This window comes from Vanrija pseudolonga, chromosome 7 (assembly GCF_020906515.1).
Source record: "Vanrija pseudolonga chromosome 7, complete sequence".
Classification (NCBI taxonomy): domain Eukaryota; kingdom Fungi; phylum Basidiomycota; class Tremellomycetes; order Trichosporonales; family Trichosporonaceae; genus Vanrija; species Vanrija pseudolonga.
This window is the reverse complement of record NC_085855.1, coordinates 563,072-588,906: the sequence shown is the minus strand read 5'-3', so window position 1 is coordinate 588,906 and position 25,835 is coordinate 563,072. Positions and strand designations below refer to the sequence as shown.

At 63.2% G+C, this 25,835-nt stretch overlaps 15 protein-coding genes across 18 annotated transcripts; 5 read left to right on the top strand and 10 right to left on the bottom strand.

The window, feature by feature from the left end:
- Positions 1–609: 609 nt before the first annotated feature.
- Positions 610–1,182, bottom strand: LOC62_07G009089 (uncharacterized protein; the record flags this gene model as incomplete). The annotated part of the gene is made up of 1 exon (XM_062775630.1): positions 610–1,182. The coding sequence occupies one exon, from the start codon at positions 1,180–1,182 to the stop codon at positions 610–612; it is 573 nt and encodes a 190-aa protein (XP_062631614.1).
- Positions 1,183–1,645: 463 nt separating this feature from the next.
- On the bottom strand, positions 1,646–2,464 carry LOC62_07G009088 (uncharacterized protein; the record flags this gene model as incomplete). Its single annotated transcript, XM_062775629.1, has 1 exon — positions 1,646–2,464. The coding sequence occupies one exon, from the start codon at positions 2,462–2,464 to the stop codon at positions 1,646–1,648; it is 819 nt and encodes a 272-aa protein (XP_062631613.1).
- A 524-nt stretch (positions 2,465–2,988) lies between these two features.
- Positions 2,989–4,828, bottom strand: erg24 (Delta(14)-sterol reductase). The gene is made up of 4 exons (XM_062775628.1): positions 4,305–4,828; positions 3,997–4,214; positions 3,226–3,960; positions 2,989–3,179 (listed from the first exon to the last, which is right to left on the bottom strand). Exons 1-4 carry the CDS (start codon positions 4,732–4,734, stop codon positions 3,174–3,176), a joined length of 1,389 nt encoding a protein of 462 aa, XP_062631612.1. The 5' UTR covers positions 4,735–4,828; the 3' UTR covers positions 2,989–3,173.
- Positions 4,829–5,195: 367 nt separating this feature from the next.
- On the bottom strand, positions 5,196–6,028 carry LOC62_07G009086 (uncharacterized protein). Its single transcript, XM_062775627.1, has 3 exons — positions 5,762–6,028; positions 5,637–5,712; positions 5,196–5,382 (listed from the first exon to the last, which is right to left on the bottom strand). The coding sequence occupies exons 1-3, from the start codon at positions 5,993–5,995 to the stop codon at positions 5,225–5,227; spliced, it is 468 nt and encodes a 155-aa protein (XP_062631611.1). The 5' UTR covers positions 5,996–6,028; the 3' UTR covers positions 5,196–5,224.
- Positions 6,029–6,205: 177 nt separating this feature from the next.
- Positions 6,206–6,729, top strand: LOC62_07G009085 (uncharacterized protein; the record flags this gene model as incomplete). The annotated part of the gene is made up of 3 exons (XM_062775626.1): positions 6,206–6,418; positions 6,491–6,617; positions 6,677–6,729. 3 exons carry the CDS (start codon positions 6,206–6,208, stop codon positions 6,727–6,729), a joined length of 393 nt encoding a protein of 130 aa, XP_062631610.1.
- Positions 6,730–6,877: 148 nt separating this feature from the next.
- On the bottom strand, positions 6,878–7,902 carry LOC62_07G009084 (uncharacterized protein; the record flags this gene model as incomplete). Its single annotated transcript, XM_062775625.1, has 3 exons — positions 6,878–7,218; positions 7,304–7,580; positions 7,666–7,902. The coding sequence occupies 3 exons, from the start codon at positions 7,900–7,902 to the stop codon at positions 6,878–6,880; spliced, it is 855 nt and encodes a 284-aa protein (XP_062631609.1).
- Positions 7,903–8,409: 507 nt separating this feature from the next.
- On the top strand, positions 8,410–9,013 carry YIL156W-B_1 (putative protein). Its single transcript, XM_062775624.1, has 3 exons — positions 8,410–8,581; positions 8,645–8,726; positions 8,763–9,013. The coding sequence occupies exons 1-3, from the start codon at positions 8,496–8,498 to the stop codon at positions 8,817–8,819; spliced, it is 225 nt and encodes a 74-aa protein (XP_062631608.1). The 5' UTR covers positions 8,410–8,495; the 3' UTR covers positions 8,820–9,013.
- On the bottom strand, positions 8,999–10,846 carry LOC62_07G009082 (uncharacterized protein). The gene is made up of 6 exons (XM_062775623.1): positions 10,591–10,846; positions 10,235–10,554; positions 10,111–10,184; positions 9,772–10,057; positions 9,259–9,695; positions 8,999–9,204 (listed from the first exon to the last, which is right to left on the bottom strand). Exons 1-6 carry the CDS (start codon positions 10,788–10,790, stop codon positions 9,049–9,051), a joined length of 1,473 nt encoding a protein of 490 aa, XP_062631607.1. The 5' UTR covers positions 10,791–10,846; the 3' UTR covers positions 8,999–9,048.
- Positions 10,847–11,787: 941 nt separating this feature from the next.
- Positions 11,788–12,993, top strand: LOC62_07G009081 (uncharacterized protein; the record flags this gene model as incomplete). The annotated part of the gene is made up of 1 exon (XM_062775622.1): positions 11,788–12,993. One exon carries the CDS (start codon positions 11,788–11,790, stop codon positions 12,991–12,993), a length of 1,206 nt encoding a protein of 401 aa, XP_062631606.1.
- Positions 12,994–13,486: 493 nt separating this feature from the next.
- Positions 13,487–14,539, bottom strand: rps3 (40S ribosomal protein S3). The gene is made up of 3 exons (XM_062775621.1): positions 14,433–14,539; positions 13,994–14,269; positions 13,487–13,945 (listed from the first exon to the last, which is right to left on the bottom strand). Exons 1-3 carry the CDS (start codon positions 14,510–14,512, stop codon positions 13,543–13,545), a joined length of 759 nt encoding a protein of 252 aa, XP_062631605.1. The 5' UTR covers positions 14,513–14,539; the 3' UTR covers positions 13,487–13,542.
- Positions 14,540–15,020: 481 nt separating this feature from the next.
- Positions 15,021–16,190, top strand: kei1 (Inositol phoshorylceramide synthase regulatory subunit kei1). The gene is made up of 5 exons (XM_062775620.1): positions 15,021–15,139; positions 15,213–15,238; positions 15,299–15,436; positions 15,499–15,789; positions 15,828–16,190. The coding sequence occupies exons 1-5, from the start codon at positions 15,064–15,066 to the stop codon at positions 16,134–16,136; spliced, it is 840 nt and encodes a 279-aa protein (XP_062631604.1). The 5' UTR covers positions 15,021–15,063; the 3' UTR covers positions 16,137–16,190.
- Positions 16,191–16,324: 134 nt separating this feature from the next.
- Positions 16,325–17,950, top strand: dom34 (the record flags this gene model as incomplete). The annotated part of the gene is made up of 7 exons (XM_062775619.1): positions 16,325–16,467; positions 16,518–16,691; positions 16,732–16,870; positions 16,922–17,145; positions 17,187–17,294; positions 17,347–17,558; positions 17,584–17,950. The coding sequence occupies exons 1-7, from the start codon at positions 16,429–16,431 to the stop codon at positions 17,948–17,950; spliced, it is 1,263 nt and encodes a 420-aa protein (XP_062631603.1). The 5' UTR covers positions 16,325–16,428.
- A 125-nt stretch (positions 17,951–18,075) lies between these two features.
- On the bottom strand, positions 18,076–19,869 carry rpn3 (putative 26S proteasome regulatory subunit rpn3; the record flags this gene model as incomplete). Its single annotated transcript, XM_062775618.1, has 7 exons — positions 18,076–18,578; positions 18,628–18,742; positions 18,782–19,079; positions 19,125–19,261; positions 19,298–19,530; positions 19,582–19,734; positions 19,770–19,869. The coding sequence occupies 7 exons, from the start codon at positions 19,867–19,869 to the stop codon at positions 18,076–18,078; spliced, it is 1,539 nt and encodes a 512-aa protein (XP_062631602.1).
- A 184-nt stretch (positions 19,870–20,053) lies between these two features.
- Positions 20,054–21,600, bottom strand: tigA (Protein disulfide-isomerase tigA; the record flags this gene model as incomplete). The annotated part of the gene is made up of 6 exons (XM_062775617.1): positions 20,054–20,264; positions 20,316–21,024; positions 21,119–21,241; positions 21,295–21,317; positions 21,425–21,459; positions 21,508–21,600. 6 exons carry the CDS (start codon positions 21,598–21,600, stop codon positions 20,120–20,122), a joined length of 1,128 nt encoding a protein of 375 aa, XP_062631601.1. The 3' UTR covers positions 20,054–20,119.
- A 689-nt stretch (positions 21,601–22,289) lies between these two features.
- LOC62_07G009075 (uncharacterized protein) lies at positions 22,290–25,065 on the bottom strand (the record flags this gene model as incomplete). Of its 4 annotated transcripts, XM_062775613.1 has the most annotated exons (3): positions 24,369–25,065; positions 23,206–23,671; positions 22,290–23,153 (listed from the first exon to the last, which is right to left on the bottom strand). In XM_062775613.1, the coding sequence occupies exons 1-3, from the start codon at positions 24,861–24,863 to the stop codon at positions 22,426–22,428; spliced, it is 1,689 nt and encodes a 562-aa protein (XP_062631597.1). In that variant the 5' UTR covers positions 24,864–25,065. The 4 variants fall into 4 exon arrangements, with proteins under 4 accessions (XP_062631597.1, XP_062631600.1, XP_062631598.1 ...); XM_062775614.1 differs by having other exon boundaries at positions 23,206–24,391; XM_062775615.1 differs by lacking the exon at positions 22,290–23,153 and having other exon boundaries at positions 23,635–23,652.
- Positions 25,066–25,835: the final 770 nt, after the last annotated feature.

The window sequence follows — 25,835 nt, the reverse complement described above, 5'->3', positions numbered from 1 at the left end:
CGCCAAGGGATCCTCAGATCGGCAGCGACTGAAAGTGATGGGGGAATCGGACGCCAGCAGTGGGTGCATGTCAACCACACCACTACGCCTCGCGCCACACCACGTAACTTGTACCGCCACTCGGCCTAGCCGCTTGTTGCGATTGATACCGGGAGGACTTCGAGATCCGCAGTGCGGCGCTGGCAGGTGACCTCGGTTCGGTTTTGATAATCCGCCACACTCAATCGGGGTGTGTGAAAAGATCTGGGAGATCGACAAGCCGCTGCACCGCAGTGTCACGAGTCGATTCCGGCCATTCAGCAGTCGTGGCCTGGTGGCCTCAGGCAGAACGGAGTGAACCTTTAACCCAGCCGTGAAGATGCCTAGAGAACCGTTGGGGCGTCGGCATTCACTCGGCATCCACCACTGTTCCGGATCTCTTGGCACGGCTTACCCACGCCTGACATCGTTCTCGAGCCAAACGATGAGGTGCATCAGAGGTGCAGGGACAAAGCACAGCTTCATAGTATGTGTGTATGTACATGTTTTGGGTAGTTCAGGTGACCCGTCGCGCTCGCGAATGAATAGTATGTCCCCGCCTCCGCCTACAATGTCCATGAATCACTGTCCTCAGTCGAGCTGTCGACGGCTGTTCGGCCATCCCTTGACCAGCATGTTGCCGGTGTTGCCTGTGTCGCCGTTTTCGACGAGTTTGTTCGTCTCGGTACCGTCGTCGCCGGTCTCGCTCGCGTCCAAGCCATCGTAGCGGCCGTCATCGTCCCTGCGGGTGTTGGGCCACCCCTTGATGAGCGTGTTACCAGCGTGCGTGCCCGTGCCGTCGAAGTTGGCGGGCCAGTTGGCGGGCCTGACGCCCCACGGCTTCTTGCCCTTGCTTCCAAACGGCACGGGGTTGCCGACGTCGACGCCCCCGCCCTTGGCGCCGTATGGCGTGCCGTTCGGCCGAATAAGCCACGGGTTGCCGGCGTACCCGCTTGGAGGGTTGGTCGTCTCGGTGCCGCCGCCACCGCCGCCGAGCCACGGGCTGCTCGCCCATGGCTTCCCCTTGCTCGGGTTTCCGGCCTCAGTTCCGCGCGCAACCTGTTGGGCCGAGTAGTCGTCTGCCGCGGCGCAACACTCTGTGTTCTGGTGCACTGGGAGTGCGGCGGTCAGAGTGGCAAGAAGAAGGACGGCCAGTGGTGTCATCGTGGGAGTGTTGGCGGCGGGCAATCCCCACTTGCTAACGTTTTATACCATTTCGTCGCTGCTTGTGAGCCCACCCTTCTCACCATCTTATTCGTATGGCACCGCCCCGAGCCACACCCGTCAGTCGAAGACGTCGGAGGGCGTTGCCAAGGCATCATCACCGAGTCGTACGTCGACAGCCGGTGAGATCAGATTCCTCCAGCTGGTCTCTGCAAATCGTGCACAGCTTGAGCCACCAGGCTCAATCACTCTTCTCCCACAGACACATTCCGTCGTCATTGCCACCGCGTCCGGATACTGCAGCAGCGCAGATGTGCATACCTTGTATTGTCCCTACTGTTTGCACATAGTCAACTAGTGTCCATCGTGGCAAGTGGTGGATTGGTGGGCGCCACGCTCGACGACTACCGCGAAATCGCACCGCCATCCCACGCCCGACACTTGACCTGGCCAAGCTTCTGCTTTACTGTGCGCGCCCCTTGACAGCGCTAGTGGGCTTGGGCGGCTTGGGAGGCTTGACGCTTCCGCCGCCGCCGTTCGGCTTGGGCCGCGGGCCGGGTTTGGAGCCGGGCACCACCACCTTGGGCTTGGGCTTGGGCTTGGGCTTGGGCTTGGGCTTGGGCTTGGGCTTGGGCTTGGGCTTGGGCTTGGGCTTGGGCTTGGGCTTGGGCTTGGGCTTGGGCTTGGGCTTGCCTTGGTCCTTGGTGCCGGCCTTGCGGGCGACGAGGCCGCTGTCACACGACGCGCCGCCGTCCCGCCTCGCCTTGGCCCCGTTAGAGGGCTTGGGGGCCTTGGACGGCTTGGGCGGCTTGGGCTTGGGCCTGGGGGTGTGCACGGGCGGCGGCCCGGAGGCCTTGGGCGGGCCGGGCTTGGAGCCGAGAACCACCTTCGGGCCCTTGGGCTTGTCCTTGTCCGTCGCCTTGTCCTTGCCGTTGGTATTGGGGTCGGCGTTGCGCGCGACCCCGCTACCGACCTTGCGGGCCTCGACGGCGCTGTCGCCGTCCCGCCGAGCGTTGGGCCACCCCTTGGCGAGCTCGACGGTGGGCGGCGTGCTGTTGTCGTCCTCGGTGGGGTCGTCGTCGTCGGTGCCGTCGTCCGCCTCGGTGGTGTCGTCTTCCGCCTTGTAGAGGAATGCCCGGCGGCTGGGTGGCGCCTCGTCGATGTGGACCGCCGGCGTGTCGAGGGGGATCGCCACGTCGAAAGCGTCGCGCGCCTCGTCCTGGAGCGGGATTGCGGCGGCCACAGTCGCGAAAAGGAGAAGAAGGACACGGAGGGGAACCATTGTTTTGTTGTGTTGTTGGGCGTGGTGGCATCTCGCAGCAAAATGGCCTGGTTATAAGCCTCTGTCGAGGACGCTCAGTTCGCTGGCTCTCAGCTCCTAAGCACTGCTGCACAGCACCGGGTGCGGTTCATGGACAGCGGGCAGAGACGTCAAGAAGCCACACCGACGGTGCGATGTAAACAAAGCGCGCATCGCATCTGCACCTCGATCACCGTGCGCCAAGCCGTGCAGCTGGTGACAGTGTGGCAGTGAGTGCCAGAGCGCCCGAGCGCCGGCGTCTTGGTGCCACCCCGGCCGCAACGCCCGTTGTGCACGAACGTGAGTGCGAGAGAGCGGAAGTGCGAATGCGAAGACATGGGCATCAACGCAGTGCAGCGTGGCAGTGACGGCGAAGTCAACGCCAACAACGACAAATCCCAGAAGGGCGTGTGTCGCCTTGGCGTGCCCGCAGTGGCCTTCCTAGCCACGGGTCCGGCCTCGGTTTGTCACACATTCAGTCAGAACTCTTTCAACTGTACCATCAGCAATAGTGCACAGCTTCATCTATCATGATCGTTCAGTCTTCTCTGACAGACAGACTCTATCGTCATTGTCGTGACCTCGAGCCACGACGGCACCGCCACCGCCTGGGAACGCGGGTCACCGCTGACGCATTGGCAACGGCACAACCCCACTCCCATTCCCTACTCCACATCTCAGCCCTCGTCGTTTAGTACTGCGATCGTCAGCTCTGCAGTCGTCAACATCCACAGCCAACTCACAACGTAGGGGACAATCCTGTAGGGGACCTTCTCAACATAGCGGTCCCAGTCCTTGCCGTACTTGTGGCGGCATGCCTCGTCGTCGCGGCGCTGGCGGTGGATGAGGAGGACGGCAAAGTAGGCTACGTAGAAGTAGGTGATGGGCGTGTTGAAGCCAGTGGGGAGACACCAGGCCCAGGCCATGAGCCAGTCACCAAAGTAGTTGGGGTGACGCGAGCGGCCCCACCAGCCCGAGGTCAGGAGCTTGGTTCCACGGGCAGTGTCCATGTAGGTGAGGTTCTTGGGGTTCTTGCCGTTGCGGAAGTCGCTCTTCTCGTTGTTGGCGACACGGAAGATGTAGAGGCCGAGAATCTCAATGGCGACAATGATGGCCGAGAAGACGGGGCCAAGCTGGACGGGGTTGAAGGTGAGGTAGCGGGCCTGGAGACCGTAGGTGAAGGGAAGCCAGGCGAGGTCACCGAACGCGAGCATGAAGCCAAAGCCGTCGGTGGTAATGTCCATCTGGTTGAGGATGGAAGGCTCGGCAATGTAGCAGTCGATCGTGTACCAGCCCTCAAAGGCAAGGACGAGCCACATGCTGTCCGAGACGTAGCCGAGGCGGACGTACTGCTCGCATGCGCACGAAATGTTGAGGAGGAACCAGAGGGAAAGGCCGGGGCGGACCTCGTTGAAGGTCTTGATGTCCCAGTTGGGAAGACCAGGGATGGTGGGGTTGAGGGGGCGGCCGAGGAAGAACTGGGGGTTAGCTGGCATCTACGCGCCATCACCTACGTCGTAGAAGAAGATACCCGAGTTGCCGCCGAGGGCGAGCAGCTCGCCCGAGAAGAAGCTGTAGGCGTAGACCCACACGGCCTGGGCCGTAGCCATGGCGAGCGCGGCCGAGAGGAGGGGCACAAAGTGGTCGTAGAGCCAGGTGAAGTGCTCGATGCCGCCTGGGCGGGCGAGAACACCGATGGCAACACCGAGGGTAAGGAAGAGGAACCAGAGGCCTGGGCGGGGGTGTCAGTGGCGTTGTCCCTGCTCTGCTCGCCGGCGGCCGCAATGCCCGCCCGCCTGCGCAGCGCCCGCGCCGCACGCACCATTCATCTTGTACTTTTTGCGAGTACCGTCGCGGAGGAGGAGGCCCTCGATCCACTCGGTGGGGAGGATGACCCAGGTGGCGATACACCACGCATACCAGGCGAGGTAGACGGCGAGGGCCTTCCACTCCCAGAGCTTGCCTGCCGACGAGGGCCAGTTGCCGATCGTGTGGGCGAGGTTGGAGAGCGACGACGCGGACGGGTTGCAGCCCGTCACCTCGTTACATGTGAAGAAGAGGGCGTAGGCGACGGCGGGGGTCGCGAACGTGACAATGGTGGTGCCGATGGGTCCGAAGAACTCTGTCGGCTTGGACTTGGGGTTGAGCTCTGCGTACGACTTTTTGGGCGGCAGAGAGACCTGAGCCTTGGCCGTGATGGTCGTCTTTGTCACGTCGCCGTTTGTGCGTGAGGTTCCGTTTGTGGTCGTCATTGCGACACGGAGGGGAGGGGGGGGGGGGTTAGTAATGAGTGTGGGGGAGTTGGTGTGAGATGTGGGATGTTATATGTGTTTGTGTGGGGAAAACACGTCGAGCAGAGAGGGGAGCAGGCGGCAGGCAGCATGGTTCGATGCGCCTTAAGGACGCGACCCTGCAGCGATGCCGCACCGCCGCCGCCGCCGGAGGTCTCAGTCACACCGAGGCACGGATTCACCGGGCAATCTCCTCATCGTCATTGCTAGTTTCTGCGCATCGTCCCATGACGCCGAGTGGACGCGACGCGGCGGCGGTCACGGAGAAGACGACGTGGTTGACGGTACTGTGCACACCAGAGCTGTGCGTAGTGCACAAGTGGCTGCTTATCCCACTGCAGACCGTGTCGCCATACGCCGGCTCGGGATTCCCGACTGCCACTGGCGTCCGTCCACTCACCCTCACACGAGGTATCACTGATGCATGGTATATGAGTATAATGACATCTGGCTACTCCTTGAGCTCCTCGGTGAGCCACGCGACGAGCTTCTTCTCCATCACGAGGAGCGCCTTGGACGCGTAAGGGTCAAGTCCTGGGCCTGCTGGCGCGGTCAGGTTGGAGGGGAGGGACAGCGACAGGTGGATCTGGTTTGGGGGGAAGCGCTTGGCTGAGGGTGTGAGCGTGTGAGCGAGAGGAGGCAAGGGTCTGTCTGATCATGCGGCGCGTTCAGGTCGCGTTCAAGACAGACCAGGTCGTCGATCGTTGAGGGAAGGTGGGGTGTCAGCGGACATGGATACCATGTCCGTCTCGACCTCGACACCTTCCCTCGACTTCACTCCACAGCAACGAGTAACGAGCTCCGCGGCCCAACCAGCCCACGCCGCATGGCACGATGTCCCCGACGCCCTAAAGCAGACTTACACAGCCTCTGGGCCATATGCAGCGCCGTGTCCGTCGCGCCAGAGCGGAAGATGGGCGTGGCCGTGGTGGGAATGTTCTGGGGCCGTCAGTCAGCTTGTCATCCCACAGTCAGTCAGGCAACGCACCCCGCGCGAGGGCATCGCGACAGCCCAGTCGGACGCGAGGCGCTTGTTCTTCTCCGCTCCGCCGGCACCGGGCGCGTCGTCGTCGTCCTCTGCGGCTGCCGGGCCGCCGGTGCCGACCCACACCAGCAGCGTGTCGGTCAGCCGCGTGAGCTGGAACTGGAACGCCGGGGCGCCCGGGTACGGCGCGGGGATGTACGTGAATGCTGTTGTCGTGTGGGGCTCGAGGTCTGCCATTGTGCTGGGCGGGGTTGGGATGGTGTGGTGTGGTGTAGGCTGATGGGAGAGAGTGGACAGTGAGTGGTGAGCGAGAAATCCAAGAAGCTACCGCGTCAGCGACCTCCACCCTCCACATTGACCGGCTGGCTGGCTGGCTGGCCGAGCGTCACGACCACCCAACGACTCACAACACGGTTCCCAACGCCCATCCCACCACAACAACCCACAATGGTCGGCGATATCACCCCGCCATCTTCCAACGCCAACACGCCGCTCCGCGCACCCATCTCGCCGTCGCCCGAGCGCGTGGCCGCCTCCTCCATGGACGTGGACACGGGCGGCCCGTCGACCGACGCCTCGCCTGCCGCGCTCGAGGGGGACGACGACGTCGAGCTCGGCGCGGCGAGCTCGAGCACGGATATCGAGGATGCCGATGAGGAGGTGCGTGTGGCTCGGTGGGAGGAGGCAGCGAGGGGAAGGGAAGCAGGACACCGCCGCTCACACCCACACCAGGACGCGCCAAAAGACACGAAGAAGCCCGGCGCCGGCGGTAGCGGCAAGCCCGGCAACCCGCGCGCTGCGTTCCGCCCCAAGGAGAAGGAGCTGTATGAAGCTGACATTGTCGAGCGGTGGAACAAGTGTACGTTCGCGGGGTGCGGGGGAAGACGGAGGAAGAAGACCTTGCTCACGCCGCCGCAGCGTTCGGCGACCCCTTCCAGCCCAAGTCGGGCGCACCGACACCGTCGTCTTAGATGGGCTGATGTGTGCTTCTGGCGACCGCGCCGCGCTCTCAGTCTGACGAGGGTATAGTCCTAGACGCCAGCCAGCACCGCGCCGCCCCAGCCCGCTGCAACCCCCACGACCCCCTGTACCTCCCTATCAATGCATGTACATGTCACTCTATGCCTTGCCGAGTCCTGCCCAAGATCCCACGCGTCCAAGCCACGAGCTGCTCTCCCCTTGTGCTGGGGCGGGAGCTGGGGGCTCGGCCGGTTCTGCTGCGTCGACCAGAGTCGGCGTTGGTGGTGGTGCTGCCGTCTCCGAGTCCACGGGCGCGGCCGCCGCTGGTGCTGGTACTGCTGCCGCCGCGGCCTCCGCTGCCTCGGCCGCAGCCTTTTGCCGGTCCTCCTCGTCCTTCATCGCCGAGATCTTGTCCTGCCCGATCTGCAGGGCCGAGGTGACGCCGCCGAGCGTGAAGCCCATGATGAGGGCGCGGAGGAGGAGCGGGTTGGGGAGTTTGTCTGGCGGGGTAAGCTCGTGTTCGCCTCGTCGGTGCCAGCCCTCGCCAGCTCGCACGCTGCGCGTCCTCGCGCCGGCGCTACTCACAAACAAGCGCCGTAACCACCGCCAACGTGCTCCCGGCAATCGCCCCATCCTCCCAATGCACCGGGCCCTTGCGCCACCCCTCGCGCCTCGGATTGGGCGGGGTACGCGCGTCCTCGCGCGTGATGGCGGGGTCGAGCAGCCGCTCGCGCAGGTACCCTACGCCCTCGTCGACGGCGACGAACAGCGCCGCGGCGGTACCGAGGCCCAGGGCGTATTTCGAGCCGCCGCGCAGGCCCGCGAAGAAGACGCGGTAGTTTCGTGTCTTGGTGTAGAAGTACTGGGGGGGTCAGTCGGGGCGACGGATAGGAGGCTAGCGAGCTGGCCACGCCGCGCCGCGCCGCGCTCGCTGACGCCGCACTCACCCATCCCTGCACCGTCGTAGGCTGGCGATGCGCATTCTCCGCCAAGAACCGCAGGCGCGCCTTGCCGCCCTCGCGGCGCATGCCGAGCGCAAAGCCCACGACGGCGGCGGCAGCCGGCACGATGAGCAGGTTGGAGGGCACGTGCAGGTCGATGCGGGAGGAGGAGGCGTTGTCGCCTCCGCCCGAGCTCGAGCTGCTGCCCGCCGCGCTAGTGTCGACGTCGACGACCGACGCCATCGACTTTTGTGTGTTTGTGTTGTGGTGGTGGGGTGTTGACAGTTCCGACGAGGTCCAAGTCGAAAATCCAGGTGGAGGTGCCGAGGTGGTGGGTGGTGGATAGGTGGGTGGCACAGTGGCGTGGCTCGACTTTGTGCAGCGACGAGATGGTCAGTGCGCGTCTCCCGTCGCACCAGTAGCCGAGAGCTCGGAGCCTCTGCGTCATGCACCTTGGCCGCCGTCGCCGTCGCCACCGCCGCCGCTCATCTCCTCGTCACTGCAACCACAACGCGGCCGCCGTCACGCTCGCTGGCTGATGAAATCTCGGCGCGTCGATTGGCCTTGTTGTAATGCCCAGTTAAGGGGCGGGGGCAAAAAGCCAAATCCGCCAAGTCGCGTTTCTAACCGACAACGATTTGCGTCGTCTCCGGCATGCTCGGCGGCGGCGGCGGCGTGCACCGTGCCTTGTCGCCGCCGCTGCCGCACCCGTCATGCAACGGCAAACAATTGAACACATTGTCTTGCCGCCAGCATCTCACGCACGCACACATCTCACATTGCACAATCACGCGTCGATAACACCTCACACTCACTCACTTGCACACACCCACACAATGTTCGGCAAGCTCACCCGCCTCGCGATCGACCTCGTCGCCATCTCGACCCTCCTCGCCGGCATCGCCCGGTCCACGGGATACCAGTGAGTTGCGACGGTGCTGCGATCAGAGACAAGACGCCAGCACTAGCCCCACCCCCCGCGCAGCTTCAACACCCGCCGGTTCAAGGACGCGACGATCCGTAACCTCCTCGACAGCTACCTCGCCATCGGCGACAACGTCTTTGCTGTAGGTTGTCGCTTCCGAGCCGCGCTAACCTCCCAGTTTGCCAGCGGCTTTGCCGTCTCAAGTTCCTTCTTCTACCGCAAGATCGACCAGTAGATGCATCTTGCGCACCTGTGATGGCAGAGACGGCAGCCATACACCTTGCACCTCTGCCACCACGCGCCCCCGCCGCCCGCATCCGTTCTCACCTCTTCTGGGACCTATCTCTCTGGACCTGTGACACACACACACCCTTCCCCGGCATACCATTGTCTCATATACGTGGAAATGTATCCAATGTATCCGTTGCATTACAGGCGTAACGATTCGTCGTCGTAGCAATTACTCAACTACTCTCCCAGCTCTCCGTGTCGTCCCCGTTCTCAGTCTCAGACTCGCGCTCAGTCACAGACCCCGCCACAGTCCCAGTTCCCGACTCGGTCACAGTCGCCTCGGTTGCCGGATGCGACGCCGGGTCGCTCTCATCAAACACCTCGGACTGCTGCAGTGTGTCAACAACACGCCCCGCCCTCTCTGCCACGACTCATCGACTTACTACAAACTCGACGCGCTCTCCAGGGCCGGACCAGCGCCTGTTCTCAATCTCCTCCCACGCCTCGTCTCGTGCCCCACGCGGACTCGACCCGCTGGCCACGGGAATGTCGGCAAAGTTGGTCCGCCTGGCCGGGGTAGGCGCCTTCGGCGTCTCGCTCCGCGACGGTGACCGTGGCTTGACGGCGTCTTTGGTCGTCGATGAGGCTGCGGATCGGCGAGTAAGGACTGAGATGATGATGAAGCCGATGACCGCAGATGTGATGGCGAGGCCAAGCGACAATGGCGGCAGGATAATGAGCGGCGGGATAGGGTTGGAAGTGAGGAGCCAACGGATCCCAGTCGGATGTGGGACGAAGCGCACCACGACCCAGCCGGTGGTGCGCACCTCGCGATAGTACCGAGATGCCTGGTCGCTCTCTGGCGACGTGTCTTCACGACCTGCGGTTGTGTGAGCGGGTGCGCGTGGGAGGAGCCGCAGCCTCGGCAGGGGTAGTACCCCACTTCCCGCACTCACCAATGCTGACGAAAGCCGACCCAATAGTCAGGTCGCCCCGTCCCGGGTTGATGACGACCGCATCGACGAGCTCCTTTGTGAGCAAGACGACCTCCTTGCCGTTGGCCGGCGACGAACTGCGTCGCCTCCTCTCCTTGATCTTTGCATTAGGGGTATCCGCATAGCCGAGGATTCGCGACGGGCACAGGCCGCGGAATGGCCACGGGATGATGCACGGGGGCAGGAGGTAGGTAGGGAACGAGGGGAGCGACAGCATCGCTGCCTCGAGTGGTGGAGGGGGGAGCGACTGTGCGGACGCCGTGGTCAGTGCGGTTTCGGTGCAAACGTCTTGCTGCTTACCGGCTGTGCAGCATGAAGAATGACCGTGGGTGGTGAGCGCTGAGAGCGGAGCTCGAGTGTGACCATAAAGTTGCCTGGGAACGTCAGTGTTTGGGCCAGGACAGCGTTACGCGTCCGTACGTACCCGTCTCCTCGGCGCGGGCAGACGGGCGCACGAGTTCGAGCTCGACCTGCACATCGTAGGGCAGGTCCTCCTGGAAGCGGTCGTGTGGGAGCTGGAGCACGGCGTGCGGCATGCGCTGGGTACGCGAGCCGTATATGAGCCAGCCCTCGACCTCGACGTTGCCGCCTGTTCCCCATGACCACCAGAACGCGCCGACGGCAAGGAAGGAGAAGCCGGCCGACGCGACAATGACAATGATGAGGAGCAGCGCCTTGATCACCACCGTGATGGTCAGGGGCGACGTGACGAGGTTGCGCAGCTGGCGGAGGGGATACGTTATGCTGGTGGGTAAGCGGGCTTCCCAGCTGAGCACCCACGGTGTGAAGAGAATGTCTAGCAGGTGGTGTAGGAACTCTACAAAGTCCGAGTTGGCCGGCTTGGTTTGAGCAGTAGTGTAGCGGCTGTGGTCGCGGGCGAGGGCGCGGCGTGATGCCTGTCCGCCTGCCCCGCTGCCGCCGCCGCCGCCAGTGTTGTAGGACGCGACGCGGCGGCCAGATGTGCGCGCCGCTATGGGCATTGTGTGATGGGGGGGTGAAGTGGAAGTTATTGATTGTTATCGTGACAACTTGGTGGTGGCGGAAAGGTGGCCGTGAATGGCGCACACCGCTAACGTGACGTCGTGACGCCGAGCTTGTGGGCCGGCGTGCCTTGGGGAGCGGAGGGATTTGTTTCCGCCAGCATGTGGCTATATGGAGGGTCGAATAAGCGATACACGAGCGAGGCGATCTGGCGACTTTTTGGTGGCAGATTGGTTGGTTGCAGCGATCGCAGTCACGACCCGATGCCATCGACGCCGTGATACCGAGACAGCCCGGAGTCCGTAGCCAGCCATGGACGACACGGCGGCCGAGAGAGCACCTAAATAACATAAACAAAGTCGCATAAATAAGGAAAGACTGGGCGAACCCCAACTCTCCACGAGGCAGTGTCTGTGGCGGACGCAGATGTCGACAACGTCACCCCTTCATCATGGCCAGAACGCGCCGGTGGCACCGCTTCGCCGGCTCGAGGCCAAGATAACGACGCCTGTGTGCCGTGCTGGGCGCACTAGCGACATATAGCGATGTGGAATGGAGCAGAGATTGCTTGCTTGCTTGCCCCGATCGATCGCTCGGCGCTCGGCGTGTGCGACTGCTGCACCGCTCCGCGGCGCGCGGCCGGTCGGGGCGGGCGGCGGTGCATGCCACAGCTCAGGCGGCGCCGGCGCCCGCACGCGTGGTGTCCTGCGGTATGTGCTGTCGCTCGAGCCGATTCCTCGGTGGAGCTAGGATGTACTGCTGATTAGAGGCACCACGCCGTGCCCTGCACCACTAGTGGCGCACGGCCTCGACGCGTTCTGTAGCAGGCTGCACTACGACGCCTTGCGTCTCAGATCCACCGCTTGCGCCAGCGACAAGACAAGCACGCAGAAATGGGCAATGCGGATTGTGCAAGCGCTCGTTCGCTATAACTCGCCAGCACCCAGCCGCTCGCCCAGCCCAACCAGCCCAACCACACCGATAGATGCCCCCACCATGTCCCCGGCGCAGCAAGCCAAACAGCAGCCCCCGCACGCGACCAGCGCTTCGTCCGCGCCGCTCGAGTCGACGACCGTGTGGACCGCATCCGACGGCACAAGCCGTATCTCGTACCGCAGGGCATGGGGCTGCGCCGTGGCGCTCGGCGACCCGCTGTGCCCCGCTGCCCAGCAGCAGGCCGTGACGGCCGAGTTCCGCGCCTTCTGCCAGCAGAACAACTGGGACACGGTGTACGCGCTCACCACTGCTTCTTTTGCCGATGCCGCCGCTGGGGCGGGCATGGGCGTCATGAGCTTTGGGAGCGAGCTCGTGCTCGATACGCGCGATTACTTCCTCGGCGGGGGCAGGGGCAAGGAGCTGCGCAGTCGGCTCCGGCGCGCAAGTGGCGCGCTCGACGTGGGCGTGTACTCTGCTGCTGGGAGCACTCGCGACGCCGGCCTCGAGGCCCGCCTCACCGCCCTCGCCAATGAATGCCTCGGCCCCGCCCACCCCGCCGACCTGTTTCCCTCCGGCCCGCTCCGTAGCTGGCTGTACGCGACGCGCAGCGACGGCGCCGTCGTCGGCCTTGTCGCGATGCTCCAGCTGTCCCCGCAGCAGGGCTACCTCCTCGAGCACGTCCTCGTCTCGCCCTCGGACGCGCGGAACGGGACCGCCGAGCTGCTCGTGGCGCGCACACTGGACCACCTGGCCTCGCTCGGCGTCCCGCGGGCGACGTTTGGCCCCGCGCCAGCGGACCACAGCGCGGCGATCAGCGCGACCGCGCCCGCTCGGCGCACACACGCCCGCGTGACGCGGCACTTCAAGCTCGGCGAGCCGGCCGGCTGCGCGGCGCCAGCGCCACACCCGCACGCCAACGCCGTGTGGCTGTGCTTCGACCCGCCAGTGTTCGGCTTCCGCCAAGTCTCGGCGGTCATGAAGGCGTTCAACCTGCGCGCGGCGGGCGACGGCGTGTGCTCCCCACCACCGGCGCCGAAGCGGCTCCGCAGGACGCGCAACACACCGTTCGGGACAGTATGTACCCCCGTCGCGGGGGGCACCGTCGGCCGCACGTACCTGAGCTCTGCTGCGTTCGTGTCGTCCGTCGTCGGGCTGGTGAGCCTGTCGCGCTTCTCGCCCCCGCCAAGGCAGGCGACAGCGCGCCAGCCGCCCAAGGCGCTCGTGGGGCTGCCGAATCCGCTTGCTATGACGCTGGCGAGGGTGTAGGCTGGGTGTGGGGTTGTGCTAAATAGAGAATAGAGACTTGGTTAGAAGTCATGGGTTCCTTGTCGGCAGAGCATTCTGGTAATGTCATGTCATTGCGGTTCTGAGTGGCGTTTGCGGCACTGTTGCGCGTTGATCGGATCTGGCGCTGGTTGACTCCGCTGGCCCTCAATGCCTCGGGTCCAGTATCTGCAGGGCGCCGTGCTCGCGTTTCCGGTCGCTGCTGCAAGTTTGTTGAGTGGATTTTGTGTATTGGGCTTGGGCGCTTGGGCAAAGGTTGTGTGATTCGACGGCGACCCAGAGTCGAATTTGAAGTGCCACAGAGGAACGCGGATCCGTACTTGGCAACACGATGCACCATCTTCCATGGCCACCTAGGCTTCAGCACAATTGACACGCCGGACCCGAGCAGTCAGTCAACAGTCAGTAGACAACCACACCCCACAGCACACCATTGCCACTCTCAGACGCGACACGCCAGCCGCACCAAAACCCGCACCGTGCAATGAAGGGATCCATCCCGGTATAGTACAAGCTATCCGATGCGCTTGCTTAGAAGGCAGCGGCCTCGGCGGGCTGCTCGGCGGCGGGGGCAGCGGGGGCGGGGACGGCCTGGACGACGGGCTCCTTGTGCTCCGAGCGGGTCTCGATGGGAGCCTCGGGCTTGGGCTCGACAAGGGTGACGGCGTCGGGGAGAGGGTGCGAGGGGCCCTGGAGACCAGCGGCGTCGTGGGGGCGCATGATCTTGACCTTGATGCCGAGCACACCCTGGCGGAGGAGGACGTGGCGGACAGCGTAGTCAACAAAGTCGATCGAGGGCTGACCCGAGTGGATCATGAAGCCGTCGGTGAACTTCATCGACTTGGCACGAGCAGCACGGAGCTTGCCCGAGACAACGACCTCGCAACCCTTGGCGCCCGACTCCATAACGTAACGGAGGACACCGTAGCAGGCACTGCAGAGTCAGAAGGTTGTCGCAATCGTGGTGTCCCAGCCTACTCACCGACGCATGGCAAGACCACCGAGGAGCTTGTAGCGGAGCGACTCGGCCTGGGCGACGGCCGAAAGACCGCGGTACTGGACCTTCTCGGCGTAGAGCTCGAGCGAGTTCTCGGGGAACTTGAAACGCTTCTCAACGAGAGCCTTGAGCTCACGGATACGGCGACCCTGGTGGCCGAGGACCTCCTGGGTGTGGGTGGCACGGATGATGATCTCGGTGCGGGCGTGGGTGACACGGACCTCGCAGCCCGAGTAGCCCTCCTCGGCGAGCTCGCGAGTGCTGTGTGGGGGTTAGCTGGAGACCATGACCTGTTGCGCTCCTCGAGGACAACCGTTTCCCCTCCGCCTTGTCTACTTTGTCGCACGCGCCTGGGCACGACGTTTTTTCGACAAGTCGTTGGGATTCGTGTCCTCGAGTTTTGAGCCGCCGTTGTTGAACGCACAAGAACTCGCCGAGCTCGGCCTGGAAGACACCGTCGGCGACAAACTTCCTCTTCTTGGAGATCTGGGTGGTCGAAGCCATTTTTGTTGCTGGATGAGAAGAGGTGGTAGATGGGTGTGTAGATGTAGCAATGAGCAGCGAGCGAGCGAGCGACTGGCGGCGGACGACCAGGGAGCAGCAACCACACAGAGCCAGTGAGGCCTGCCAACCTGCCAGCCAGGAGTCACCCACGGCTCCGCCCAGCCAAACCGACTCAGCTCACTGTACGGATCCGCGTCCAAAATGTTGGCTCACATTCGGCATTATAGAATTTCGTTGAATTTCCAGCCACGTGTTGGTGGCGGTGGGATAGGCGTCTTTGAGGTAGGCGTGGGCTAGGTTATCACGCCTAAACTCCCCAGGCACGACCCCTCTTGCCCTGATGGTTGAGCCTGCGCGTTCTGCCAAGATGCCGTCGTACGTAGTTGTTGGTGCGGCAGATGTGCTCGAAAGTGCGCAGCCCAGCCAGGACCACAGGACCACACTGCAAGTCGGTGCAGCCGCCGCCGTCGGCATCAGCAACCCTCGCCTCGTCATCATCTCTCCCTCACTCCCATCAACAACGAACGACACCCATCACCACTAGACCAAGGATGCGGCTCAGCGTGCGCCGTTTCCAGCCAGATGCCGTCGTGGCCACGTTCCTCGGCCTGCTCGACATCAAGCTTGGTGAGTGCGGCTGTGGAGCGACAACGCGTGGCGCCGGCGGTGTAGAACTCGAGCTCGAGCTGACGTTCTCCAGGCTGCGAAATTATCATTCTCTTTGCCGTCAGTTGCCCTCCGCAGCGCTTCCTGTGCGGTACATGAGCTGCTTACTGACCCTACCAGTTGATTAACAAGGTCGCCGGCGTGTACGGCCTGATCATGCTCGTCCTCGGAGTAGGCACTCTTTCCCAGTTCCTGTTCTACGCCTACTCTGTGATCACGCTCATCGTGTTTGCGTGGGCACTGCGGGCCATCAAGTCGGTAAGTTGCAGCGCGGTGGTGCAGCCAGCGTCCCAATCTGCATGCACGCGCTCACGTCGCAGGAAACGGCGTACCGCGTCCTCCTCGCAGCCCACATCTACCTCGCCGACCACCTCATCCAGACGCTCTTCCACTACATCTTCTACTACCGGTATTGGTACGAGGTCAAGCACGACGGCAAGCGCGAGCTCAACTCGCAAGCGCAAAAGGACATTTTCAACCTCGCGCTGAGCCGTAACGAGACCGAGCCGCTTGGCGCACATTCAGACGCTGCAGCCGCACTCGCCAACAGGGTGTGGGCCGAGGAGAAGGGATACGCCGTCGGTGTGACGCTGATCGGGTTCCTCCTCAAGGTGAGCTAGGCATTCGCCAGTCCTCAGCTGACCTCCAGGTCTACTTCATCGTCGTGCTCTACTCGTACGCGGCGCACCTGCGCAACTCGAGCTACCACTCGCTGCCGCTCACGTCGCGCGCCCATCGCGCACGGGAAGCGCGGTCGGGCGGTGGGCCGCAGGTCGCGTCGCAGGCCGACGATATCGACCTGGATCTGCACGATGTTGACGAGCATGTCGACGCTGCTGCGGCGCCGTCGGCATCATCCTCGTCGTCGGCCCCCCGTGCTGGTAACGGCGGGCCTGGGACAAAAGCAGCCGCGGGCAAAGGAAAGGGCGACGACCACGACGACTTTAGCTGGGACTAGATAATACCAACCACTTCATACTGCATGACCTTGATGAGAGTGTACGCATTTGCATTGGGCGATCCGTGTGCTGTAACCTGCCACCATTTTGCCACTGAAACGCGGGGCGTTGTGATGGGCGTCGAGTTGGCGTCGGGCTCGTATTTGGACCCGACGTCATGAAACCCGGGGGCGGCAAAAGTCTGCACCTGCGCTGCTTCCATCTCGACAGAACTCTCGTCTTTCTTCACACGACGTTTGAATGACGCTGCGTAGATTATAAACCAGGACCTAGACGCACCACAGAGACGCGATGAAGCTCATCAGCAAGAACATCGAGAAGGACGGGTCGGTACGTGCGCGCGGTCATTCATTAGCTGCAACCCCGCTCACTCTCCCCAGGGCTCCGTCGTCCTCCTCCCCGAGGACGAGGAGGACATGTGGCACGTGTACAACCTCATCTCGGAGGGGGACGAGGTGCAGGCCAAGACGGACCGCAAGGTGCACACGCAGAGCAGCACGGGCACGACGACGTCGTTCCGCGTGCAGCTGAATCTGACCATCATTGTCCGCAAGGTGGGTTGGGTGGCGAGCGCGGCCGTCGCTAACCTGCCAGACAATGTTCAGTGCGGCCGCGTCGACCGAGACGAACGGGGACAAGAGCGAGGCGCGCGCGGTCATGAGCATCACAGGCCAGGTGACCGAGGCGAACGACTATGTGCGCGTGGGCGCGTACCACACGCTGGAGCTTGAGAGTGGGTCGGGCCGGGGGTTGGTGTTGCCTGCGTTCTAACGACACAACGCAGAGGGGCGCAAGTTCCGCCTGACGAAGGCGACCGGCTGGGACTCGGTCGCGCTCGACCGCATCGCAGAGAGCACGCGCGAGGGCCGCGGCGCGGAGATCGGCGCCGTCGTCTGCGGCGAGGGGACCGCGGCCATCTGCCTCCTGTCCGAGCACATGACGCTCGTGCGCCAGAGGATAGACTGCGCCGTGCCGCGTAAGCGGAGCGGCACGTCGGCGCACGACAAGGTGGGTTGAGGCGGGGGCAACTGGCGAGGCTAACGCGCCAGGCAATGGCAAACTTCCTCCAGACGACGTACCAGGCCATCCTGCGCTTGATACCCTTCGAGTCGCTCAAGGCGGTGGTGATCGCCTCGCCAGGCTTCACAAAGGACACGGTAAGTGCTGTCACTCGCAGAGGTCGCCAGCACGCTCACGCCCACGCCCCAGCTCTACGACTACATCTTCCAGCAGGCGACCGAGACAAACAACAAGGCGCTGCTCGCCAGCCGCCCAAAATGGGTCAAGGTGCACTCGAACACGCCGCACGTGCACTCGCTCGTCGAGGCGCTGCGCGACCCGGGCGTGGCGCGCATGTTGCAAGGAGCGAAGTTTGCGCGCGAGGGCCTGGCCCTGGACAAGTTCGTTGAGCTGTCCTACAAGTACGCACAGCTGACGCCCGCCCAGGTTCCACAAGATGCTGGCGTCCGACGAGCTGCGCGCATGGTACGGCCCCGAGCACGTCGCGCTAGCTGTCGACCGCGGCGCGGTCGGCACGCTGCTCATCTCCGACGACCTGTTCCGCGCCGCCGACCCAGCCAAGCGCAACAAGTATGTCCAGATGGTCGACGACGTGCGCGCGCGCGGCGGCGAGGCCATCATCTTCTCGTCGATGCACGAGAGCGGCGTCCAGCTCAACCTCCTCACTGGTATTGCGGCGATCCTGACCTACCCCCTTGATATTGAGGTCGTCGAGATGGAGGAGCGCGAGGAGAAGGAGCGGCTGGAGCGTGAGGCTGCCGCCGCGGCTGGCACACCCATCGACAGCGACTAGTGCGTGGCCGGACCCGACCATCGTCGTCGCCGACTCAGGACTCCTCTCCGACTCGGTCCCATCTCCCCATAGCCTCATCTCACTTGACATAATGCATATACTACTACCGGCTGCTGCTGCTGCTTCTAGATCTCATCCAGGTCGTCCTTGGTGTCCTGGATGAGCTGGGCAATCTCACGGTCACGTTCCCTCGCGTCGGCGGCGGTCTCGAGGTCCTTGCGGTGGATGTTGGCCGCAAAGCGCATGCCCTGGAGCGCCTCGTTGTGCATCGACAGCGCATACTTGAGACGCTGCGCGACCTGCTGCTGGGGCTCGTCCGTCTCGTACACCTCCTTCTTGGCCTTGGACTGCATAAAGCCGCCCTTGTGGTCGATCGTGGCATCAATCACGCGGTCCTTGATCGCCTTGGCCACAATGTACTCGGTGTCCTCCTCCGAGTCGAGGCCGAGCTTGAGGCACACATCGCGCAGCGAGATGCGCGAGTACGCAAGCGTGATGGTGCGAAGAGCAGTACGGATGACGAAGTGACGGAGACGGAGGATGAGGAAGTGGGTCGAGTCGGCGAGGAACGCCTGCTCGTGGGTGGTGAAGGCGCGCTGGAAGGCAGCGACGTCGCCGACGCGGACAGCTGAGAATGTCAGTGCTAGTCACCATAGCGATACTCAGCACCAACTCACCCTGCACAATCTGGAAGTAGGGCAACAGCGCCTGCTGGAGGACTGGCCTGCGGAACATGCCGCGGTCGGGGATGCGGCCAGTGAGCATCTCGGTGACGATGTAGAACTTGTGAACCTGCGCGTCAGCTGGCAGTCAACTGGATAGCTAGCTCACAATCTGCACAAAGCCGGGGGCAACGTCGTCCTTTGGCGCTCGCCTGATAGCCGTGAGGAGGAGGTCGGCCGCGCCGGCATAGTTGAGCTGGACGGCGCGGAGACGAGCAACGTAGAACAGCCAGCGGGCCGTCTGGGCCGAGCTCGACGACGTGGGCATCTCAATCTTGGAGAGCAGCTTGTCGGCCTGGTCGTAGAGATTTGACTGGAGGTACGAGCGGAGGAGGAGGTTGACGACGGTGATCTCGAGGACCTCGTCCTTGCGCAGCTTGGCCGTCTGGCGCACAGCGAGGAGGGTACTGCGACGGGTCAGCTTGGCACAAAAATCACCCAGCTGCACTCACGGGCGGAGCTCGGCGAGACGGTCCTGCAGCTCGTAGCTGCGCGCGAGGTAGAAGTAGACCTTGGCGGCGATCTGGTCCATTGTTCGGCGGTTGGCCGCCTGGATGATCTCGGTGGTCTCGAGGGCGAACTCGCCAGCCTGGGGTCAGCTACCTTGCTAGACGTATTAGCTCACCTCGACAACCTTGCCTGCGTCCAGAGCAGCGAGGATGATCAGAAGACGGAGGTAGACGATGCCCTCCGGCAGCAGGTCGTTGGTCGAAGCATCAAGCGGCGCAGTGTACTTCTTCACGGCGGCAGCGACCGTGCCGTCGGCGGCAGGCGCAGCGGCAGAGTCAACGTCCATCGACTCGCCGTCCTTGATGGTGCTGAAGATCGGGGCGGCGATGAGCGCCTGGCCGGTCTTGGCTGGGCGTCTGTCAGCATAGATAGCAACAGAGAGTCGACGACGGCACGTACATCCCCGGGGGAAGGCGCGCTCGATCGCCGCCTTGAGCGCCGGGCGGGTCAGCTTCTTCCGCAGGCCGGTGAGCGTGCGGAGCACGCGCGCAGTGAAGCGTGGCTCGATGGTAGCCACGGCGCGGCCGATGAGCTGGATCGAGTTGAGGATTTCTGCGGGGTCAGCGGAGCAGCAACGCAGCACGCACCATCCTCGACGGTGAGCACGACGGGCTCGGGCTTGGCCTCGGCGTCCGCCTTGGTGTCCTTTGTCTCGTCCACGACGTCCTTTGCTGGTGTGGTGGTCATTGTGGTCGAGTGAATGAAGAGTTGGGAGCAGCAACAATCGTCAATCAATGATGATGGAGCAGCAGCCAGCAGACTCGTCACTCGTCAGCGACGCGCAAGCCGTGGAGGCTAGGACGTCACGTGGCTTTTTCTATTCCACATGGAATCAATTAGAACAAACGGGCAAGGTGCATTAGAAATCAAATGTAAACGACGTGATGCATTGCGGATATGGCTATGGCTTTGGACTAAATGCACGAGATGCATGCACTTAGAGCTCGTCGTGGGCAGGCTCCTCGTCAGAGATGGGCTCGCCGACACGCTTGGCAACAAACGAGGAGAGAATGTTGACCTTGACCTTGAGCTCGTCGAGCTTGGACGACGCGAGCGAGTCCTTGGCGAGGAGGTTGGTAAGGCTGCCGAGGGTGTCAGTTCATGCCAGCCACACAAGTGGTTGCGCCACTCACCGGGTCTTCTCCTTCTCGAGCCAGGCGTCGCCCTTCTCAACAATGCGCTCCATGGCCTTGTGGTAGTACTCGGCTCCGGCCTTGGCCTTGTTGTCGGCGGTCGCGACAAACTCGGTCACGGCCTCCTTGGTGCGCTTGACAATCTCGGCGCGGGTGGGGATCTCGTCCATGAACTGGTGGGCGAGGTCGTCGAGCTCGGAGATCTTGCCGGCAAACTCGTTGTACAGGCCCGAGGGGGAGCGGAAGGTGCCGCAGTGCTCGTTGAGGAAGTCGGTGAAGGCCTCCTCGGAGCGGCCGGCAGAGTAGGCGACGGGTTCCGAGCTGCCCTTGGGGAAGAACTTGATGGTGGGGAAGCTCTTGACGTCGAAGCGGGAAGCGAGGGGCTTGTTCTCGGCCTCGTCGGCGTTGACGTGGGCGACAACACAGTCCGACTCGGTCGAGAAGGCCTTGGCAACCTTCTCGTACGCGGGCTTCATGTTCTTGCAGTGGCCGCACCAGGGGGCAGTGAAGGCGACGAGGACATTCTTGGAGCCGTTGACAACGTCGTCAAAGTTGGTCGTGTCGAGCTCCTTGGCGGCGGGGGGAGGGGGAGGCTTGATGTTGGACTTGACGCCCGACTTTTCCGTAACAAACTTGGCCAGCGAGTCGAGGTCGCGGGGAGAGTTGTAGTCCTCGGGCTCGAGCGAGCCGGCGGGGAACCACTTGAGGGCTGGGGGTGGGCGTCAGCGAGGTGCAGCCGCAGGCTGCTCCGAGCTGCAAGCGGCGGCAATGCCGCCTGCCACTCGGAACACCACCACACTCACTAGGGAAGCCCTGGATGCCATACTTGCTGCCAAGGTCGCGGCCGACACCGTCGGCGTCAGTCTTGGCGATGATCACCTTGCCGCCGGGGAAGGCGTCGGCAAGCTTCTCATAGATGGGGGCAACTGGGCGGGTGTCAGCGGGTGCGTTGCTACCCATCATCTCCACCTCCACTCACGGGTCTTGCAGTGTCCGCACCAGCTAGATTGGTCAGCTAAGTGTCCCCTCCGTCCCGATCTCAACGTACGGAGCGTAGCTGCGACGTCAGTACCACCCTAAGCCTATACACCAGCCCAAAGCAAACTCACAACTCGACAAGCGCGCCCTTGTCCTTGCCGACAATCTAATGAGTCAGCACCTACTCACCCCTCCAAACCACACCCAAACCCACAGAGTCAAAGTTCTTAGAGTCGAGGTCGACGACATTAGACGCGGCGACGAGGCCGACGAGGCCGAGCAGCGCGGCGGAGAGGGAGAACCGCATGGTGGTGTTGTTGTAAGTGATGAACAAGCAAGAAACAACACAGAGGTCGGCTACATCTCGGTGACGTGGAGTCGTGGGTTGCGGGTTCCAGGGGGTGGAGGTGGCCTGCTGGCTGCAGCGTGGCACCAGACTTTTCGACGCGTCGTCGTTTTGGTGCTGACCGTGCTGGCTGCTGGCTGACAACGAGGCACGGCAGGCGGCACGTTTGATGCGGGGAACCGCCGGGACGGGAAGGTGCATGCATGGCAAAAACAATAACATTTTGTTTATGCATGGCATATGGCAGGGAGGTGGGATCGCGATGACTCGGCCATGCTGCTGCTGCTGCTGCTCCTGCTCGATGCATTAGGTCACGCCGTGTCCTTTGCCCCGCACCTCTCGGGCCAGTGTTCGGGCCCTCGGCAGTCGACTTGGCGCGGCGCGTTGGCGGCTTCTGCACGATCGACGATTGCCATGTTGGTACGTAGATTAGGTGCTAGCGCATGGCGCGCCTCGCCTCGCTCGCTCGTGCGTCTGAGCGTACATTGTTACGGCGCGCGCCGTAGCTCTACGGGCACGCGTCGGCCAACAAACGCACCAGCGCACCGGCATCCAGAATGGAAGTCACTTGACCAGGCCAAGCGCCAAGCACACACTGCAAGCATTCAACTCGGCCACACCATACCCTCCACGATGCAACATGAGACCAGCTACCACATACACGGGTGACATTTCAAGCCAGTTTAGAGGGACGGCGAGCCCGGACAGACAGTACGATAGCAGACAATGTATACAACAAGAACGAGACAAACACGGGGCAAACAATTAAAGGGGCGTTCTTGTTGCTTAGAGAGCGTGGGGGCGCGCGTCGGACCCAGTTTCCAGTGCCTCGAGGTGCTCGATCACGTCCTCGTCCAGGCGAGGTACGGGCTTGCGGCGAGTGCGCTTGGGTGCAGGCGACGTTTTGATGGCGGCCGGGGGAGACGGCAGCGCAGAAGGCGACGCGTCGATCGGCGGAAGCTGGGGAGCCTGCATCGACGAACGAAGAATGTAAGAAGGGGTGAGGGGAGTAGGCGGCAGCTTGGCGTCTTCGAGTCCGAGGCCGAGGCCGGCAGACTCGACGGGCGAGCGCGAAAAGTCGACGCCCGGGCCAAAGTCGTTGGACATGATGACCACGGGGCGGGCGACGCTGCTCGCGGGCACGCGGTGACCAGCAATGTTTACCGACGTCGGGGTCGTCGGGGTGTCGGGCGGGCTGATCGACCCACCCGAGCGGGCACTCGTAGGCGAGTAGCTGCTCGGCTTGGGAGCGACATACTGAGTGTGCGGGTGGTGGTAGCTGCTGCGGGGGTTGGAGATAGGAAGCGGCGGCACTGGCGGCTCGGACTCCTTGTTCAGGTGCATCGAGAAGCGCTGGAAGCTGCCGAGCGAGCGGACGCGGTGGGCCTGCTTGTGGTGGCTGTGGTGCGGGTGCTGGTGGTGATGCGACGAGTCGTGCGAGAACGTCGACGTTGTAGGCGACGTCGCTGGGAACGCCTGGTTCGGGCGCACACTTGGACCGGGGAAGGTGTGGGCTGCGCGGCTTGGTCAGAAAAAAAACCTCGACCTCGGTGATTGAATACTCACGTGTGTAGACGCCGCTCGACGACTTGCGCGACTGGATCCCGTCGCGGACCTTGAACGGGTCGCGGTCAATGCTTGACACGCTGCCGTGCATGTTGCGCTTGCGAACAGGCTTGGAGAACTGGATAACCTCGTGCTCGTGTGGCCCGAGCTTGGGACCAAAGTCGGTGTTACCGCCACCCATGGGGGACGATACGTTGAAATGGCGTGGTGTCAAGGGAGTGGACGGAGGCGAAGGAGTGTGTACCTCGACCGAGCTGGCCGACTTGGTTGTACTGCGGGCGAGAGAAGAACTGCGCGATGGGAGGGGAGACGCAGTCGAGGATGATGGAGTCGATGAGCAGGGCGACGACGACGATGATGCGGTTGATGATGGTGGTGCCGATGGGCGCAGGTGAGAGCGAGGTGGGACGACTGGCAGCCGGCTGCCGTTTAGTTCAGCAGCCATGGCTGAGCGCTTTGTGTAGTGCTGCGATGTGTGTGAGACGATGTTGGCAGTGTGCGGGCAAGAGAGAGGTGTGGGTGGACAAGAGCGGTGCGGGGTGGACGGTGGAATGGAATGATAGCCGTCGTTTGTGCCACCAGTGATGGGTGCCAGTGCGAATGTGGTGATGTGGGAGTCGTCTAAGTGTGTGTGTGGGATCAAGGATGTGTGTGTAGCAGTGACAAGGAGGACGAGGACGACGGCGAGGTGGCTTGTGCAGATGACCAAGTCGGCAATGCAAGCAAGCAAGCACTCGACTTGTCTGAGATGTCTCAAAGAGGACAGGTCTGGCTGTAAGAACTGCAAAAGGCTGTTCGCCCGATGCCGTATGCTGCAGGCGAAAACCAACAACAATAACGTAGGCTACCCCAGAGCAGACTGACTCTCCCCCCCTACGGCCGAAGGGAGGAGGGGGGCGGTGACTCAAGTGCCACTGGCAGCACTCGTCATGCTCTTTCGGGTCATTGGGCTGATTCGCCCGCTGGCTGCCTGCCCCGTTCCTGAGCCACCCAATTCAATCCTGCTCAGATTTTAAAAGCAGGGCGAACAGCCAGCAGGGGTGGACCAGAAAAAGAGAAATCGACCAACCCACTAGCAACCGCGGTTCCGGTGCGCCACTTCATAGAGGCACCCGGCACCAACTCACAGCCCCTGAACATGCCAAAGGAAATCTATCACTCACACTCTTCTGAGTCTGTCCGAGACCAAGGTCGCGCCGGGCAGACCTGTGGGATGGAAGCGGGGCGTCAAGCCTAATATCAAAAGTCGTCGATGTCGGCTGTGCGACCACACTCGAGCGAGCACAACCGCTGCTGTAGTTGTTGAAGGCGTGCCACGCCGGGCGGACGAGCACGGGCTCGGCCGCGCCGGGTGGCAGAGCAGAAGCGTAGGACGACATGGGGCGCGGCGCCGCGGCTGACTGGGTACGGCGGCGGGGCGTGGGCGTGTGGAAGGCCGTGTCGGCGGCAGTGAGCGTGTAGCTGTGGTTTTCTGGCAGAGGCTGGAGCGGGCGGATAGGCGACTGCTGCTGCTGCTTGGTGGCTTGCGAAGAAGGCTTGGGCACGGGCGCGTCGAACAATGCCCAGTCGGAGAGGCTGAAGAGAGACGAGGGGCGCGCAAGCGAGGGCGGGCGTCGCTCAGCGACGCTGTTTCGGCGGGTCGAGAATGAGAAGGGCATCGTGGTGAGGGGGGTGGTCGCAGCTCGAGCTTAAGAGGGAGAAGAGTGTGGCGCGCAGCACCGAGAGAAGGTTGAGGAGGAGCGGGGTGAAGGCGGCGAGAAGCACGAGGACGACGACGACGTCGCGGATCTGTCGGAGTGTTTTACAGCTGCCAGAGCTGTGTTGGAGAGGAGAAGCGAGGGGATACGGTTCAGAGAAGACGGAGAGAAGTGAGTCTGGGGTCCTCGCGATGGGGCCTGTAATCTTATGCTCCGGTGGTCAGCGAGGCGAGGCGATCGCCGCATCGCAGCGCAGCGCAGCGACTCGTCAAGGGCCCTTGAACATCGTCGGTGCCGCGGCGCGCGGCATGTGGTGGGCCATGGGCCTGCAGCGGGCGCCGGAGCGAGCGCCTCTGACGCGCGTGTGCGTGCAGAGCTGAGCATCACGGCCGTCCGTCTGTGCCAGACGCGTCCTGCGTACCTCGACAAATGGGCCAACCAAGTGCGCCCAAGGCCCGCACCCAAGCCGATAGCACCCCCGTTCTGAATCCACTAAGCTTACGAGAGACAGCAGCCACCCCTAATCGAGGCCTGGGCCAGGTGGTCGCCAGCTATTCCAACCCACGGCGGAGGCTAATGGATTTTTAGGGGGCACGCAGCAGACGCAGTGGGCGGTGTATCACCCGCGGCCCTCTGGCTCCCGAGTGCACTTTACGCACCTCACGCACCTACGCGTCGTGACTTACTTAGACTGGGCCAGAAAATCTTCCCCTCTGCGCCAGTGACTCGCTGTGCCTTGGGCACACTATGTAGGCGCGCCAGCGTCCACGGGAGCACTTACCACTGTGTCGTCGCGTCGGGCGCGTCAAGCCCAGCTTGTACCAGCTCACTAGCGCATGGCACTCGAACATTGGCGCAAAGCAGCCATACAGGCAGGCGCGCTGGCGCACCACCAGCTCACACGAGCGCTGAGCGCTGCGCAGACTGACGCCT

Bases quoted from the DNA above. Each gene is read 5' to 3' on its own strand.
- erg24 (XM_062775628.1), bottom strand. From the start codon at position 4,734: ATGACGACCACAAACGGAACCTCACGCACAAACGGCGACGTGACAAAG. The intron at 4,215-4,304 runs GTGCGTGCGGCG...ACCCCCGCCCAG, and splicing joins CAAAAAGTACAAGATGAATG to GCCTCTGGTTCCTCTTCCTT. The intron at 3,961-3,996 runs GTAGGTGATGGC...GCTAACCCCCAG, and splicing joins CGGGTATCTTCTTCTACGAC to TTCTTCCTCGGCCGCCCCCT.
- LOC62_07G009086 (XM_062775627.1), bottom strand. From the start codon at position 5,995: ATGGCAGACCTCGAGCCCCACACGACAACAGCATTCACGTACATCCCC. The intron at 5,713-5,761 runs GTGCGTTGCCTG...TGACGGCCCCAG, and splicing joins TCGCGATGCCCTCGCGCGGG to AACATTCCCACCACGGCCAC. The intron at 5,383-5,636 runs GTAAGTCTGCTT...TCACACCCTCAG, and splicing joins GCATATGGCCCAGAGGCTGT to CCAAGCGCTTCCCCCCAAAC.
- YIL156W-B_1 (XM_062775624.1), top strand. From the start codon at position 8,496: ATGTTCGGCAAGCTCACCCGCCTCGCGATCGACCTCGTCGCCATCTCG. The intron at 8,582-8,644 runs GTGAGTTGCGAC...CCCCCCGCGCAG, and splicing joins GCCCGGTCCACGGGATACCA to CTTCAACACCCGCCGGTTCA. The intron at 8,727-8,762 runs GTAGGTTGTCGC...CTAACCTCCCAG, and splicing joins TCGGCGACAACGTCTTTGCT to TTTGCCAGCGGCTTTGCCGT.
- LOC62_07G009082 (XM_062775623.1), bottom strand. From the start codon at position 10,790: ATGCCCATAGCGGCGCGCACATCTGGCCGCCGCGTCGCGTCCTACAAC. The intron at 10,058-10,110 runs GTAAGCAGCAAG...GCGTCCGCACAG, and splicing joins TTCTTCATGCTGCACAGCCG to TCGCTCCCCCCTCCACCACT. The intron at 9,696-9,771 runs GTGAGTGCGGGA...ACACAACCGCAG, and splicing joins GTCGGCTTTCGTCAGCATTG to GTCGTGAAGACACGTCGCCA.
- rps3 (XM_062775621.1), bottom strand. From the start codon at position 14,512: ATGGCTTCGACCACCCAGATCTCCAAGAAGAGGAAGTTTGTCGCCGAC. The intron at 14,270-14,432 runs GTGCGTTCAACA...ACCCCCACACAG, and splicing joins GCCGAGCTCGGCGAGTTCTT to CACTCGCGAGCTCGCCGAGG. The intron at 13,946-13,993 runs GTGAGTAGGCTG...CTGACTCTGCAG, and splicing joins GGTGGTCTTGCCATGCGTCG to TGCCTGCTACGGTGTCCTCC.
- kei1 (XM_062775620.1), top strand. From the start codon at position 15,064: ATGCGGCTCAGCGTGCGCCGTTTCCAGCCAGATGCCGTCGTGGCCACG. The intron at 15,437-15,498 runs GTAAGTTGCAGC...CTCACGTCGCAG, and splicing joins CACTGCGGGCCATCAAGTCG to GAAACGGCGTACCGCGTCCT. The intron at 15,790-15,827 runs GTGAGCTAGGCA...GCTGACCTCCAG, and splicing joins TGATCGGGTTCCTCCTCAAG to GTCTACTTCATCGTCGTGCT.